We start from the raw sequence: 17576 nt of genomic DNA, 5'->3' as shown, positions 1-17576 counted from the left end.
TACGCTCAAAGAATGAGAAAGCCCGAATGTTGTATTCAAACGATCTCTTTCAGACTAATTTTATTCCCATTGGTCGAAAGAGCTGTAGTCCCGTTTGATATGTGCTCAATTTCCTCTGGTGAATTTCAGCAGTTGAATGAGAACTTGGGCGCACGGTATCCGAAACTGAACACAGCTCAAGTGAGGCGGTTGCGATCAGTGCAGCGTTCGCATTGATTAAATCATACGTGACCTTGAAGCCCTGTGATACACTCGACAAGACCACATCCTGCTGTAAAAAAAACGCGATAAAGCATGGTAAGTGGTATTTGTATGTTGGCCACATACGGCTTATAAAACTAAAGGATCCTATTCGGTAAGTCGCATTTGCGAAGTAGAACGATACTCGATGAGGTGCCAGCTGATGTGACTTCCACTAAAGGTTACTTAATTGTTTTTTGTATAGATTACGCAATGGTCAAGATAAATCACGACCGGTTAGCAACTTATATACTAGTTCTTTATACAACAACCAAATCAGCGGATCAAGTCTAATCTACGGAGGTTTGGACACAACTAGCTAAACGTAGCAAACCATTTGAGGTGAATGACTATGCATTTCCTCATCATTTATCAAGGTACAAGAATAGTTGTACTAAGGACCCAGTCTCTGGCAGTATAATAATGAACATTTCGTGTTACTGTGATTCAGTGACTACCTAGAGTTGTTGGGCTCATCATCATCGTTGACAGGATGATATATCAGTGTTCATCACTAATGCTTCGCTGTTGGGTTATGAGCTATGCGCTCCCTGGTTCATCGAATCTCATGATAACCCCAATAAATTCAACTTGTTGCTACCTTTTGCCTTTTTTCCAGACTGACCATACAACAATGTTCATCCCCACCAGTTGTCTCAAGCTAATTTTCGTCTTGATTAGTTTGGGAGTCTTTATTTATTGTGCAAACGGGTCTGCTTTTATTGTTCCCGTGAAGTACGACGAGCGAGGTAAGTCAAAGTAGATTTTTCCAACCTCACCTTCTGTTGTGTTGACTAGCTTTTGTAGCTCCCACCAAAAACTTGTATGAATGAACCTCTGTCGTATAGTTTCAATCCAGAAAGACATTAGGATTTTTGAACATCCCACCATACCGTGCTCTGTTTGTACATTCGGCAAGAAACACCCCAATTAAAGTTATGTCTGTGCCCAAGTCCTCCGGAAAATCTCTGGAGAACTCATTTTGCGCGTAGAGTCTGAGATACAACTACCTAAGTACTACACAATTATATCTGTCTGATTGTGCTCTCCGGCTGAAAGGGCTAGTCCTTACTTCGCTGGTTGTGACCTTCAGGTCTTCCTTTTGTCGAATATGGGGAACACAAGTACCCAATCAAGGAAGATAGGGATATCAACTTTCGAGACGAAAATGGATGTACCGTTCACCTAGATCTTCGTCTACCTACGATGGATGAAATGGAAATGGAAACCGGATTTGTCCAGGGATCTCTGTAAGTTGCTGTCGCTGCAGCGTTAAATTCCGTTTTTGATTTGGTCCTCCCCGTTAATTTCAACCAATATTCACTCAACAAATTTTGATGTGTTGGTTGCCCAATCCAGCATAACCTATTCTCAAATGTCAAGAGTCTTGCATACGGAGCTAGCAAGCTTCTTCGTTAAGTAAAAATAAGCAAAGGGCGGTTCACTGCTTCCGATGAAAATCAATTTGGTTGCCAAACGTGGCTACGTTTAGGTTTTAGTTTCACATAAAACGGACCGCAAAGGATAGTCAGTTGCATGTATCGGAAACTATATTAAATGTTCCGCGTGAGGTGACAGAAACTTAGCTTCCATATTATGGGTGTACCTTGATAATGAACCCTTCTTTGAAAGTGGAGTAAGTGAACGCGTAGCACCCTCCATTCATAGCCGTTTGTCACCACCCACGATTGTACCCAAAACTCCAGACTGGCAGAAAATCATAAACGGGAGATTCAGCTGGGTTGCATGTGAGTCTGCTGTCAGAACCAATTTGCAATGCAACTGTATTTGAAGGAAATGTCATGAAAATCTAAAACTCTGTTGAGTTTCTGAGTTATTCATAGATTCACTTATTGTGAAAGGGAAATCAGGCAAATTCCTAATAAGGTAATCGTCCGTGATATTTCCCTCTTGAATGTGCAGCTGGAGCGATTTAGGACATATCGAGGTATTCTTACTCTATAAGGGATACTACTTGCGAGTAGCCAATACCATTTTCAACAAATGCACCTTGCTCACCTCAGTAAATGTTGTCGTCCGTAGATGACGCCATATCTGGATATGCGTCACCCTTGGCGGATGATAGCGTGAAGGAGGAGTATTATGTTTAAGAAAATACCAACTCAACAACAATCAGATCTCCAAACCGTTACTTACATTAGGTTGGTATAACGTATTTGTTATTTTGGTGTACAACTTCAAAATGCGTTATTGTTTCTAGGTCCTAATACGTAATGTAACGAGAAGACGTGCACTACAGAGGAAAATGTTGGTAGCCCAGATAGCGTAGGTGGTCATTGGTTTGTTCACTGAGCTGGGTAATGTGATTGCAAATGCTTCATCACTAATCGAGGTGACATCATCATTGCGTTGTTAGGGGGCGTAGTGGTGCGTAGCGATGGGTTCGTTTTTGTACCGGCACAACGGACACATGTGGCTACATGATGGGTTTACAACCCGCACAGAGGAGACTTGATTGACAGAAGCATATAGACTTCAGCTCGAGATAGCTGAGCGGTTAAGAGTCGAGACGGATGACCAGGAGATCAACAGCTCAAAAGCAACACTGGCTTTCTGACTATTTCTGTCTAAGCTCTGATAAGCAGTCGTACCCCGGCCCTCGTGGTTGCATGCGGAACGCGTAGTAGTCATACACCGAATGGTTCTCGCAAAAGAGCGATTCATCCTTCGCTTCACTTACGGAAGTTAGAATCTGAGCTAAACCTGTCTACTGGACAAATCACTTCAAACAACGGCCAAGCACACATCGTAGATATTAAAAATCTTTCGAGTTAGCTACAAACAAGTGAATACACACCGTTATCAGAGATGAAAACCTACGCACTTTTAAGGACACAACATTATTTTAAAAAATCTACGAAAATTTAGACATTACCCGCTTAGATTCGCGTTAGCACGGTCTGTTTAGAGTAAACCCGAGAAACATTTTTGCACCGGCAGAATGTGACGAGTGCTGGTGCGACAACCTAGTGGAAATTCTTCTATGTAGTGGAAAGTTTCTGTCTCTCATAGATTTTAGTTCAGGGAGAACCTACGGATTATTTAAACCGTGCTTAGGGCCCAAAAATGCATAACCTCACTCATCTGCTTCAGATGCATTCAACTGATAACGAACTGTAAAACCAAGTCCCTTTAGTGTATCAGACGGCCAGCTGTAGTCTCACCTCGAATTTTCATATCGGTCTAACGTTGCCGGACGCAACAGTACCTATCTAACATTTTGTCTGTCATCCCTTCTATGCGGGGTCAACAACGTTCCAAGACAAGGATGGATTGACGCGGCAACAGCCGAAGCCCAGCAACTTAGATTTCAGTGTGATGTAACCATCAAAACGTTTTGTAGGCGTAACACACATTCATAGAGTTGCTGAAAACTCTTCGACAGCTCTTCTTCGGACTCATCAGGTAGACACAGTCCCCGAGTTTTCTGCAGTGATGCTTATGACAGTCATTTCGTGCATAAGATACCTGTTGAAATACTAAATACAGATGCGTCAGTTGGCTTAGAAAATTAGCATCCGTAGTATTCGTACATTTATCACTTAATATGTATCATCACCAGATTCACATGCCAGTTCCGATAATTAAAAACAGATTTGCGCAAAGATTAAGTTAATCTCGGTGTGCACTGTCCATAGGATAAGGTTGTCCAAAAACATCTTGCTTCGTACAACAAGAGCTGGAAGCTACTTCATGAGCAACATTTTTGCCGATAGAAACATTTTTACAAGATTAACGTAGACGACGACAATGTATACTGTGATAAAGTACAAATCATACTTATCTCTTGGCCATAACAGGCAGCACCAAACAGGGCAACAAAAAATAAAAATGAACCCTACAGCAAATTCCGCTCGCAATAAACTATTAATCGCTGGTCGTTTGCGCCATCGCCACCCGTGTGGTATGGAGCTGGGGGAGCCCGGTTGAGTTTCTTTTCCCTTATTTTAATAGTGGAACTAACCTTCATAGTTTTCATGATGGTGAGGACAAGCAACAGTTGATTTCTCTGGCTACCTTCGGTCCATTCTTATGATTTAATTAACTGCTTCTACAGTAGACTGCAAACGGGAGACAAGGTCCCTCAATGTGGCAACGAACGAGATAACCCACATGGTAATGGTTTCGAGCATCCAATAAATATGAGCGAACAGAGTTGAACTGCGACTGCAGTTCAGCGATCCATTAATCAAACCAGAACTTAGACACTTCTAGGTAAATACTTAGAAAACCTTTCCTGGTCTGTCTGAAGAGTCCTAACCGTGCTAGTAGACTTTTATACCATAAGTACCTTTGGGGTATTATGAAAGCCTGTCCTGAACGACCCCATATATTAGCCTCCTCTATGGCTCGATGTGTAGGTGGGGTTTCCCACCAAATCACCAAACACTGAAGGAGCAATGGGAGGTCGATCGACAAAAAGGGCTTACTTAAATCGGTTATCATTAAAAGTTGTGAGTAGTGAAACTCAGTGCACGTGGATCACGGTCCAAATATTATTTTGCCTAATGCAAAATTGAAACTGGATTCACCAGTTAAATGATGAGTGGCAAGTGCGCTTTAATGCAAAGAATAACATTCGATTCTCTTCACACTAAAGCAAATGAGTGTGAGGACTAACGGGTTTGTAAGTAGGGAAAAAATACTCAGGAATCACCGGTTCAGGTTCGACTGTGGTATCAACTCTGAGGTGGGTAACTTTAGTAGACAGGAAAGTGGGTGCGATAGACCCTATTAGTCTTGTGGATTCGGTGGCCGTTTATCTGCTGACTTATAACCAACGCACCCGAGCCACAAGTATTTCTACTTATTGCTACGCATACGTGTGGAATCAGTATCTCAACGAACAAGGGCGACTGTGAATGCATTTTCGTGCCTTCATTGCTTTACGCAAACAGCGCATAAGAACGATTTGCGAAAGGTTGACAGCTGCCCCACTTGAAAAACTACTTCCAGAGTAGAGGCGTCCCGGTGATCGATACGGTCTCTGGTACCCATTGAAAGCTGTATAACCTCTTACCTTCCAACTCCGTTCATTTCAGCATGCTTTTTATTTACAAGCTGCAGAACCCGTACACCAAATCAAGTACCCCCGGCACAAAAAAACCGGTAGCATCTAGCGATTGGTTGCTAGAGGCTTCTGAAGTGTTGTCCATGTAGAAACTACAAACTCACGATGATTTACTTCTGTTTCAGGTTGTGTCTCCGAAACGACGATTACTGACGGAGTAGACGATACAGATTATTAGTATTGAACGTTAAGTAGCATTAATATACTGGTCCTTATAACCTGCTTCTTTCCACACATTGTATCAGGTGATATATTTCAATGACTGCCAATGGTTCGTCTGTGTGGGTGAAAACAACGGAAATATGTGGTAAACCGACTAGAAGTTGATAGGTTCGCTAGTGGTTCATAGTGTACATAAAACAATACATAAACGGTGCTGCCCAAGTAGAACGTCGTCAACGCGAGATCCAGAGAACACACGATCACGATTAGTACTCCTTTATGCATTCCTATACCGCTGAACCAATGCATCGCAACATATTACATTAGTGAAATGAGAGGTACGTTTTACAGTTGATTCAGCAAGCCCGCATGAATTCGGAATATTGATGGATCAAATGATATATGATAAACACAACTTGTCAGTCATATTGCATAGCCACAATTTCATGAATCTAGGAAATCAGGTATGAATTGTTTCAAGTCTTGCTGCGCCATTAATGAAGACTGAGCAGTTATATGGCCTCAAAAAACTTACAACTGCTGTCAGAACCAAAGACTACCTAATCGCTAAGACCAGGTGAACGCAACCCGAATTCGATGGATCAACAGCATTTGAAAAGAGTCGGAAAACCGACGAGCTGACCACAGGGACGTTTTTTACAGCCTAGCGTATCTGTAAATTACAGATGCCGGAAGCCAGTTAGAATAATGATACGTAATATCAGGATTAGTAGGAAGCATGCCATTTACCCTCCTGTAGCACCGGTCATATTTATTAACGGCAAGGTAACCAATTTGCATTCGGTTATTTCATTCGCCTTTCACACGCCTGTTCCTAGCCTAATACTTGACATACAAAAATATAAAACCAACAAAAAGGATAATCATGACAGATTTAACCAGGGTGCATGTTTGCCCCTGGATTCGATGCTAAAGAATCTCGATGACAAAGTAACTTGTAGATTTTCACACAGGAAACTACTCATAAGGTTGCGGAAAATCCATCGACAGCCCACGACCAGCTTCGCCCTTCTTGGGGCTCATCAGGTAGGCGCAGTCCCCGGGTTTCCGTCGACCTTATGATCTACTTGAACCTAAATTGCACTGTTTCCGAGAAATACCTGTAGATTGTACAACGGAAATCGCACCCAGCAGTTGGAGAATTTACGAATGAGCGGAATGTAGAACCTAGGCTTAACGTGTATCCCAAACAGTAAATTCTATCGAAATGAGAAATAAAAGGATGCTCAATTAACAAGAATCTCCAACCTCTGGACTGTTACAAAACCCGTCGTTTGGAAGCAATGGTTTACAGTAACCCATAGAAAGGGAGCCTTCGTAAACGTCATTAGCATTCGCGTACCACCAGTCTACTCGGCTACAACGTTAACTCATTCAACTAAACTCCGGTGTTCATTCGCTTAGTCTGTTTTAGACGCTATGCTAGAATCCATGTGCGTCGTTCAACTGTGGAACACATGGTCTGATGGAATCACTCGCTGCAGTTATGCGACTTTTTTGCCGGGACTGACCGTGTTCAGGCGAAAGGACCACGACTTATACGGTTCCTCAGTCGCTGCACAGGAAATCTGACTTGAAATATTTATTCTCAACACAGACTGGTGCTTGTAGAAACCCGAAAACTGATAGCTATACGAAATTTCTGTGTTCCGGAAGTATACTGGCGCTGAAAGGAAGGAAGTAATATGGCACCATTTAGCATGTTTACTCGCAATGGGCATGAATTAATTTCAAAGGTACACACCATCCCATATTCGAAATATGACGACCTGTGAGATTCTACCGCTGTAAACTCGTACCATAAATCAGAAGTCGAACCTGTGAACAACGGAAGTTCCTTAAGCACAAGTTGAAAATACTGTTGTATTAGGTTTGAAGCAGGATGTAGCAGTCTAAGGTGTGTATCTGGTCACGAACGATAGGCGTCGATCAATTGATGGCGGGAACAACTCACCGAAAGCCAATCTATGGCTGGAGTTCTATTATGTCCACACACATCATCAATCCTTGAACATCCTCCTTTCGTAACACAATTATTCTGGCATCCCAAAGTAGCAAGAACTGTATTCGAGTCTTGCTCACATAACAGATCGTTGGTAATAGGTACGCTATCCCATAACGAGATGTGAACAGGTGAAAACACTATGGTGATGACGATTACCGAACACCGCTATTAGTAGTAATGTTGAGTAAAACAAGCAAACTTTGCGATTTACCATAGAGATTCTACAAGCCAGATCAAGGAATGCCCAAACATTCAGAGAACCTCGTTTCCAGAAGTGACCACACTCCTCTAATGCAAAATTATCCACCCTGGAATATCATTATACTACTTTGGGTGTTCGAAGGTAATTCAGCCTAATCATTGTGTGATTTGGATGGTGCCTCCAGCAAGTACTCTCAATAATTGGAGGTCGTGGTTAATTGGGAATGTAAAGAGGAAAACAGAGATAAAGTGATATGTTTATGGTCTGTACAGAAGTAGGAAGACTGAATTTAATGGTCCAGCGTAGTTGTCGCGGATTCCAACCCTAGGTCCCGCTCAAGATCCAGAATCGCCTGCTCTATTTCATAGTTCTTGCCCACCAAACCGACCCAAGTCTCTTCCAGTTCTTTCAAACGAGTCCCTGCAGTTGTCTGTTCTTGTTTCCGTTGCCAATTGATATCCTGAATTTGTCTCCTAAGACAGAACAAATGAAACCGATTCAGATGAAGTATTCCGAAACTACTTAAATAAATACCAACAAAAAGAACATTTTATGCTTGATAGGCTAACTACGCTGCCATTCATTCACCACCTTACTCATCAAACTTATCAGTTTTACCGACCCGGGTCCTTGGGTTATATCGCCAGTCAGTCAGGCAGAATAACATGATACGATGAACTAAACTCATCAACTGCATTTTAACTCGCATTCGATTTCATTTGTACTGTAACTTTAAACGACAAAACTTCCAGAGAAGGATTACAGTACATTCAAAAGCAAATTGTGAGCTCGACAGAATAGGCTGAAGCATGCTCAGGAAAATCGTGATTAAGGTAGACAACGATGCAAAGTGACAGAAATAATGACATTTATGTAGCTAGCTAACCAAACGTGTGCAAACAATTCAGAAATACCACTTTAGTACACATAAATCGTGGTAAGAGAGTGAGCTTTTCGACGAATTCAAATGATTTCAAACGTCTCTACTCACCGACTGTGGAAGCACGTTGTACGTATAGGTAAGGGGTTACTAGAAGACCACTCAATCCTCACTGGACAATGTATGTAGATACGACTCAAGTACCTTAGTTCCTTCGTGGTTTTCGTACAAACGTTTCGCGCAACCGACAATCGTACTTCCATGAAACCCGACAATGCCCGCATCGAAATGTAGGTTATTTTTAGGATGATGATGAAATCTTCTGTTTGATTTGTGTTTCGCAGATGGTAATAGAGGAGGAGTTAAGAAAAAAACCCCCTGAGCAGTCCGAAGTGGTCCAAAAAGTTGTGCCCTGGGTCCCTGCGAAATGTTCGATCAAGCATATCTTCGGTGCACGACCGTTCAGCTGCAGCACCCTTTTGGTGCCTAGCTGCCATGTCACACGAAGGAAGCATGAGGGCTGGGATACTGCCAGACCGCCCAAGCCTAGACAGAGGAAGCAGAGAGGCCGAGGTCGGGTTCGAACCACGGACCTTCCGGTCAGTAAATTCGCCCTCTAACCACTGAACCACCTCGTACATATTTTCATATCCATAGACCCTGTACTGTGATGACACGCAGACCACCGGTGTCCGTCTTTTACCTGTTCTAGAACCATCGACTGTTTGGCTTTAAAGAGTGAATATTCTACTATCTATTGAGATCGGGATAGGTCGTACAATGAAAGAGCTCATCACATCAATGTTACCACCGACAGAGTGCTAGTACGGAGTGCAAAATACGATTTGCCGCGGATGAAGAGTAGGTGGTGATGCCTTGGTCGCTTTTGGCGTGTAGTCCACAAATATGGGAACACTTGAGTTGTCATATCAAACTCAAGCTCTGGAGTGAATAGCCTAGAAATGCCGCTAATGGAAGGTATCAACAAGATGTCATCCGCTCGGCTAGCCCGGCAACGTCCAAAAGAAACAGAAGTCGCGTAGCGACAGTAAGTTGGCAGATGCTTCTGAAGCAAAACAGGAGGATCCACCTAGCTTAGTTCAAGAATGGAGGCCCATTGTGTTTTCACCGCTTTTCGACGGAGCATCCGTTTGCGCGCGCCTGACTCAGTTTACAACCCGAAACGCTATTTTGATGTGCACGTACGGACTGCACTAGACCAGTTCGACTATCTAATTGTTATACAAAATTTCAGAATATCAGTGGTGTTATCATTAAACGTTGCGAATGAAACTCACGGAGACTAAGAATGTCATGCCCTCAAGAATTTTCATTGTTCGACAGGTAAACTCGAGGAATGCATGCATTTGAAAACGAAAATTAAAAGACTACTCCGGCGCAAGAGCGCTAACATCGGATGTTTGGGATTTGCTCCTACAACTTAAAAGTTGGAGTTAACTTCCGCAGAATATGCAAAGCTGTCGTAGAAAATTGAATTAGGGAAAACGTTAAAAAAAAGCGACTGTGTTCAGTGTGTCGTGTAACGTTAACCGAACACGATTTACATGGACGAGTATTCTTCCAAGGCACGAGAAAATGACGGATATAGTGAATAACTTCCGGGGGACATTGATTATGCTTCGTTCAAGGTGGACGCAGGGATCAACCCAGACATTTATTCAAAAAACCTTCATGCGCAAAAAGTACTTCCGGCTTCCTCCTCTAAGAGTGGGTCCAAAAACATGGATAACACTAGCAAACTTTTGCCGAAAAGAAGCGTGCCTGAAATCTCTAGTGAGTGGAAGAAACTTAATAAACTTCCACTACCACATGAAAACCCGTTAAAAGTGGAAAGAGGCACACAAACTTTCTAAGACAACCTAGAATAAAACACTCATCAGCCCGAAGATTCCCATTATGAGACTGACTCTAGCTGGATGCTGTCCTTTGCAACATGGATGTCAGCACGAAACGTACGATGGATTAATCACAGAATTATGGATTAGAAGGGATAAATCTAAATTAGTCAAATGATCGGCTATGAAGAATGAATGAGATCACGAATGATCGCTGCAGAAGCGAAACTGGTTAGGTGACTGGGGATCCGAAATAGAGTCCAGCTTTAACAGATACATGAGAACAAAGATAATCCTTCGTAACACGAGGCTCTCGTTTCTCTCCATACCTCGCCTAAAGTGTCACAATAACTTCATCGTAATATGCTCACCTACCCATCAATTTTCCGCCCTAAACATTCACCCATGAAACCTTGTTATTGCATCTCCTATGTTGCAAGCAGAACTCCTTACTTCGTTCTATCAAAACCCACGTTCTGTTAATTCAATCACTTAGACTCGCAGTTTTCCATTAATTTTACGCAGCGTACTGATTGTATTTTTGCAACAGGATTATTAATCTCAGTAGCCGAAACGGGTCCAGTGACAATGAACAGGGATCAAACTGTTTAATTTTCTGTTGACGTGTAGAACAAGACACAGGCCTCTATTCAAAAAAGATGCGTCCCTACTGAGAGGGTTGTTGGCCAGAGACAACCGAATGAAAATAAAGTCAAATGCTAATTCTTTTAAATCTATACCCAGTTACTTATGAGCTGTTTGTTCACAGAAATGCATAAAACCTGGCATTGAATAATACCTCAGGAGAGCTGAGAAAAAGTACCAAGTGAAAATTGAGGCTGGTCAGTTAGCCTTCTACATCGGAAACTGGAGACTTCAGGTTCGGCGGACGCATGTGAACTAACGAAACCCACGGTCCTAGACAGGGGCGGCAAAGCTCTGTGGTCTTTCTGTTTTACGACCAAGTTGAGATCAGTTGGGAACAGTGAGAGAAACTTAGAAAGCTGAGCAAAAAACTGAAGACCAACAATATAACTTATGCAAACCATTCGTTTTACATGGGAAACAATTTTTAAAAGATAATTATTTCAAATACTGGTACCTACCTTATTTCTAGCAGTCGCTTTTCGTGTATACGCAGATCGTTCTCCAAAATGTCATTAAACTGCTTCCACGCGTTGCAGCCATATTCAGCCATCAACTCTAAATTCTTTATTCGAGTGGCCTGATGTTCCAATTGAGCCTGTGCGAAAAGAGTAAAATAAGAAAGTTCGACAGACCTCGGCATTTTCCATTGCATCTTGCCAAGCTTTCACGTCGGTCATTTTGCCAGCTGGCGGGGGTGGCAATTCGTACCGCTTCATGCTGAGAAGTTCCATTGGGAGGCGGTTTGCCAGCCGATCGTACTCCGCTTTCATCATATCCGTTTCGAATTTCGGTTGAACCGGACCACTCAGAGAAGGTAAATGCTCCAAGTAATTCTTCGTAGGTCGATAGCGCTTCATCTCTTCCTCCACCAGTAGAGCTGCAGCCTCCCTAATACCCGGATCATCATAGCCCTTATCGAAATAGGGCAAGGCGTCAACGACTCCAACGTATTCAGAAGTCATTACTGATTAATACTGCGTTTGGGTTGCCTAAAACCAAGGCTGAAAAAAGGAGTGTTGTTAGACTTCCAGAGAAAAAAAACAGGAACTCAGAGCCCCAAAGTAGCAAGCATGTTTACGACGGCGCATCTCAATTGGGTATGTTTACGGATTATGCAGATAAGGTTGGAAGCAATCTGGAATACGGTATCAAAATAACGAAATAATTTAACAAAGCCGTTCCATAATTTTAGTTCAGCATCGATTCGCGAAATCGAGGACCAGAGGGAAAACGGATGTGTTCTAGAGTTAGCAAAATGTACGCAGAATAGTGTGCCTATGATTGTTAGTATTCTGATTTTCCTCTTTTTCGTCAATCCCCTGGGCCTGTTATTTCATCACTTTCATCCGTTCCAACGTGTTGTGATCAACCTTAATCGCATCTAGGGACGTTTTACCTGAGCTGTGTGACTTGAAATGATGTCTGCATTGTCTACCCCTGATTGGCTTCTCGCATTTGCTTAAATTTGACTGCCTTGGCTCGCGAGCTGCATTCATTTGCAAACTAATTTAACTGAACCCCAGTTGAATCTCGTTTGTGATATGTTGCGAATGAATATGCTGTCCAAAGGTCGTCTCACGTTTCAGTTGGTACGATGTTCGAAGAGTCGCAGTACGTTGTCCGGACGGAATACACTGCTCATCAGATTATAATAATCACTTCATAGTGTTTCATCCGGGTTGTGTGGCTTGAAATGATTTCGTTTGAATGTTTCCCGTCTATGACTGGTATCTATATTTTTATGGCTCGAGTTGTTAGAGAGCGAACATCCTGACCGTAAGGTCTGTGGTTCGAACCCGACCTCTGCCTCTCGACTTCCCCTGTCTAGGCTTGGGCAACCCGACAGTATCCTAGCCCTCGTGCTTCCTTCGGGTAGCATGGCAGCTAGGCACCGGAAGGGTGCTGCAGCTGAACGATTCAGATTCAGAGTGCCTATGAGTATAATCCCGAATCCATTGGGTTAGAACACTGCCGAATTCCGCCGATTCCTGCAGCCTGAACTGTCCGATAAAGATCAGTTGTGATATGATCTGTACATGTAATGTTGAGGAGCTACCTTTGTATTGTTATCCAGAGAAGAAAATAGAACTTTGCACCTGGACTTAGTTTGTGCAAACGAATAAGGGATGGCTGTAAAAGAAGCGTCTTCTGGCACTTCAACTACCGAGAATCCACTTGGGTAGCAAAAACCGGGTGCTATGTGGAGGAGCGATGACAGGGTAAGAAGAATACATGATGGGGAATGCTAGTGACATCGGTAGCTGAAGCGTCAGCAGGCAAATGAAATAGCCTACGGTCGTACAAAAATGCACGACAAAATGCGTTCGTCCATCAAAAGACCGTCAAAGGAAATAGCCGGGCACCTTCCAACAGGTTCCACCTCCAGAAATAACCACGCAGGAATAACTAACCTGTGGCAAAGTACTCGGGTAGCAGAGTTCAGTAGATAGTTTAGAACGATGGTTATTGGAGTGGAAGATGGATTGCAGTGAGTGAGTCAGTTAGGGAGGGTAGAGAGAATTTGCCGGTGGGGGTGAACGAGAAGCTACGACAGACACAACTCAAGACATTACAGAACTGATTACAGAACCTGACGGGGTCGCCGTTTGAAGCATTGGTAACGGATAGTGAACCATGATGTTTGGTCGCTGAATATCTGGGACTGTTCGTGCTCCGGTGTACAGAGTTTCGCATCAGTAATCTGACTACCTATTTGCCATCAAATGTATGCCAGCACCCACAAACGTAACATCCCCTAGGTCTCATCAGCCACAACGACCAGTTTCTACCTGCCATGCATAGCAACCCAGGCCCACTGAACCATACACTCACCAAGGATCACAAATGGACATGGTCAGAAGAATGCCAACGCGGTTTTGACTCTGTCAAATCCACACTAATTTCCGGTTTTCTTTACACCCACTACGATCCGTCTCTAGAAATCGTTCTGGCACCGGATGCTTCGAACTCATAAAGTGAAAAAAAATCGCTCAGCTGTAGTACCCTTTCGGTGCCTAGCTGCAATGCCAACAAAAGGATTCACGAGGGCTGGGATACTACCAGGTTGCCCAAAACTATTCAGAAGTCGAGATGCTGAGATTGGCTTCGAACCATGATTTTTCAGATCAGCAAGCTGGTGCCCTAACCACTGAGTTATCGCACATACGCACTCAAAATGCTTTGATGGTTTCACTTTTACAGGAGATAGAAAATTCACAACTGAACTTCCTAGCTCGACTACTTGGTCATCATTGAAACCCAGGCGATCACCGTTCCCTCAACTGCAATCGATCTCCGCACCTATTTTAATTAGCAACTCCTGCAGTCTAATCTTTGTCCACTGCAGCAACGATGCCATTTACCACGAAGACGCTGATATACGCTTGGAGTTTGTCGTCAAGTTTCATAAGTTGCTTTGCGGCTGTCAGTTTACCTTACTACCTTATCTTACCATGTGACCTTACCGACCACAAACCGCCTCTCATTGTGTTTGGCTCGAAGAAGGACCATGCAATGGTACAGTGTTTCTGTGATATGAATTCAAAATTAAATGCAGTCTACCACCAACGTCGGACAAGCCGACGCACTATCGCGTGGGCAGGCCAAAACCAGGGGATACTGTAGTTGCAACGATTGCCTGGGAACCAAAGGTGGAGCATTTAGTATCAGAAGCAGTTCCTACTCTCCCAGTGACTACCGACAGAGTCCGTCAGACTAGAGACTAAGAGCCGGTGCTGCACCAGGTTATCGAGTACCAGCGCAATCAGTTGCCGCGTCGCTGTCCAAAAGACTGATTGAGACACTACTTCAATCGGCGCAACGTATCATTATTAGTCGACAGACACCTTTCATTTTCAGAACACGTTTTCGTTCCAAGGGAGTTACAACCGGAAGTACTGAATAAGTTTCATAAAGGGCACCAGGGAACAAACAGGATGAAGAATTGCTCTGAGATACGTCTACTGGCCTCTGATGGACTCGAAGAACGAGCAAGTCCCCAAATCTTTCTTGCGGTGCGGTGAAGCAACCAAGTCACCTGTGAAAATTTATCCACGGTCATGGCTGCAACCGACCGAAACTTGATTTCATCTTCACATCAACCATGCATGTCTAGTGGGTAGCCAACACTTTTTGGTCGTGGTAGATGCTTAAAGCAAGTGGCCGGAAACTGTCCCAGACCCGCCACTACAATTCTGGAACTCCAACGGTTGTTCAGTCGCTTTGAAACGCCAGATTATCGTACGCAACACCGGCAGTCGGTTCATATCATCAGCGTCCGCAGAGTATCGTCTGAAGTATGGTGCAGCTCATGACCGCCAGCCACCGTTTCATTCATAGTCGAAAGGCCAGGCGGAAAGATTCGTTGACACCCTGAAGGATGCACTTCAGAAGTTCAGAGGAAGGGACCGACGGAAGACATTTTGCAAAGATTTCTGTCGGTATATCGAGCGACGCCAAACCCAAATCCGCTTGATGGAGTGTCATCAGCAGAGGCACTGCCCCAAAGGAAGCTTCGAACATAGCATGACAACACCCGACCACAGAAAAGGCAAATGAGTCTCTGCAATACGAGAATGGAGAATCAGTTTAACCGGCATCATGGCACAACCACATTCCTTCACCAGCGCAGCTGAGTTTGCTGGTAACGGCTTTCATACTTCGCTGTCAAGTCATTCTTTGACCGCCTCTGGCACGTTTCCACCCTTCGTAGTTGTGCGGAGAACCCTTCGGTCGACTGGCGTATGCAGCACGTGGCCAAGCCAGCTCAATCTATAGTGCGATCAGTTCCCCTTCCGTGGGTGGGTAACTTCTTGCGAATACCATTTGACGTACTTCAGCATTGCTTATGTGGTGTTCCCACCAGACTCGGGCAATGCTCCGAAGACATCGATGGTCAAGCACTGAAAGTCTTTTTACGTTTTTGGCGTGCAGCGGCCATGTTTCTGATCCGTATATGGAGCGCACAGTGTTGCAAACTCGACCCTTGACGGACGGACTGATGTCACGCCTACGCCCCTGGTGACGCAGGATCACGAAAGCTGCTCTGGCCTTCTCATCCGGATGGAAATATCATCTTTCGCGAGACCACTTGGACTGATACATCTGCCCAGGCAAACAGATTTGTCTCGTCCATTCTCAACATGCCCGAGAAAGGCGTCCGCCGAGTCTCCTCCGAACGATATGTGGACGCGCTTTCCGTCATTCAGAGGGAGGTACCAGTCCAGTGACCACTGCTTTACAGGGACTACAGCCGTCTTGAAGGCGCGACCGTTTGAACTCTGGGACTGCCAGTTCTCCGTAAAGAGTAGACATGGACTTGAGAGCACATCTGGAAGTTCATTGACTTAGATATCTCAGTGGCATCACATTAAGGACCGGGAGGTCCGTTGTCCGAAACCAACCTCAGCATCTAGATTGCTCTAGGTTTGGGCAACCTTGCAATATCGCAGCCCTTGTGCTTTCTTCCGTTAGCATGGCAGCTAGGTACCAGAAGGGCGCTACAGCCGAACGACTGACGTAGATCAGAAACCGGAGTGGTCCCAAAACAGAGCCTCAAGGAACTCCAATGGAGACAGATGCCGAAGAAGAGTAGGTCCAGGTTACTTTTACTCCAAATGGCCTGTCGGACAAGAACAGCATATAATTTCCCCTTGAATCCCATAAGGTTCCAGGACGGGACGTGAGACTCAATCAAATTCTTTTGAAGAGTCGAAAAATATTGGGTACAATAAGCTCTGCTCCGTCGGTGGCTCGGCCCGAGCACCCAATATGTCTGCAATGCTGGACCGACAGGATATGCAAGCCATGGGTGACTGAAAGTAAACCCTATATTCGGAGCTACGTCAACAAACTCTAAGGGAGAAGTGTTGGGCGGAATTACGTACCCATGCAGAGTTACCGGTTGCAGTGAGGCACTGCTACTACCACGAGTCATATCCCGCACGCGATTGGCCAGAAGAACGGGGCGATTGCCGGTCAGGTCTCAAGGCGAGCTCAGATGAGCCGATTGCCGCGCCTTGGAGGCACAATGCATTTATCTACAAAACCCCTGTGGTTGAAATAGAAAATTTCATGTCAAAATGTTGCTTTCCATCCATATGTGCTTATTTCAAAAAGTACCCTCAACTGCAGTCACTTTTGCGATTTGCTTTGCTTAATATCCTTTACAAAATTTTTGGCGCATATTCGACTTTGAACTTGCGGCGCTATTGCTCTGGCCGGCGGCTAGACGCACAATGTATTTTTCTGCAAAACGCCTGCGGACGAAATAAAAACTTTAACGTCAAAATGTTACACTTCTTTGCATATATGCGTAGACTGAAAACCCCCCTCATCTGCCGTTATTTTTTTACGATTTGTTTTAATCGATGATATTTGAAAATTATTGGCGCACATTCGGTATTGGCGCACATTCGGCTTTGAACTTCGTCCGCTATGGCTTCGGAAGTGGCTTTCGTTGAGAAATTTGT

General features: G+C 44.1%; 2 protein-coding genes across 2 annotated transcripts; one reads left to right on the top strand and one right to left on the bottom strand.

The window, feature by feature from the left end:
* Positions 1 to 206: 206 nt before the first annotated feature.
* T265_04146 (hypothetical protein) lies at positions 207 to 5547 on the top strand (the record flags this gene model as incomplete). Its single annotated transcript, XM_009168816.1, has 4 exons — positions 207 to 297; positions 860 to 989; positions 1334 to 1490; positions 5458 to 5547. The coding sequence occupies 4 exons, from the start codon at positions 295 to 297 to the stop codon at positions 5483 to 5485; spliced, it is 318 nt and encodes a 105-aa protein (XP_009167080.1).
* Positions 5548 to 7586: 2039 nt separating this feature from the next.
* T265_13431 (hypothetical protein) lies at positions 7587 to 12070 on the bottom strand (the record flags this gene model as incomplete). Its single annotated transcript, XM_009168848.1, has 3 exons — positions 7587 to 8195; positions 11565 to 11701; positions 11739 to 12070. 3 exons carry the CDS (start codon positions 12066 to 12068, stop codon positions 8012 to 8014), a joined length of 651 nt encoding a protein of 216 aa, XP_009167112.1.
* Between the last annotated feature and the right edge of the window lie 5506 nt (positions 12071 to 17576).

The sequence above is a fragment of the Opisthorchis viverrini genome, assembly GCF_000715545.1.
Source record: "Opisthorchis viverrini unplaced genomic scaffold opera_v5_67, whole genome shotgun sequence".
Taxonomy (NCBI): domain Eukaryota; kingdom Metazoa; phylum Platyhelminthes; class Trematoda; order Opisthorchiida; family Opisthorchiidae; genus Opisthorchis; species Opisthorchis viverrini.
Note: the sequence above shows the minus strand (reverse complement) of the source record. Positions and strands in the feature narration are given on the sequence as shown.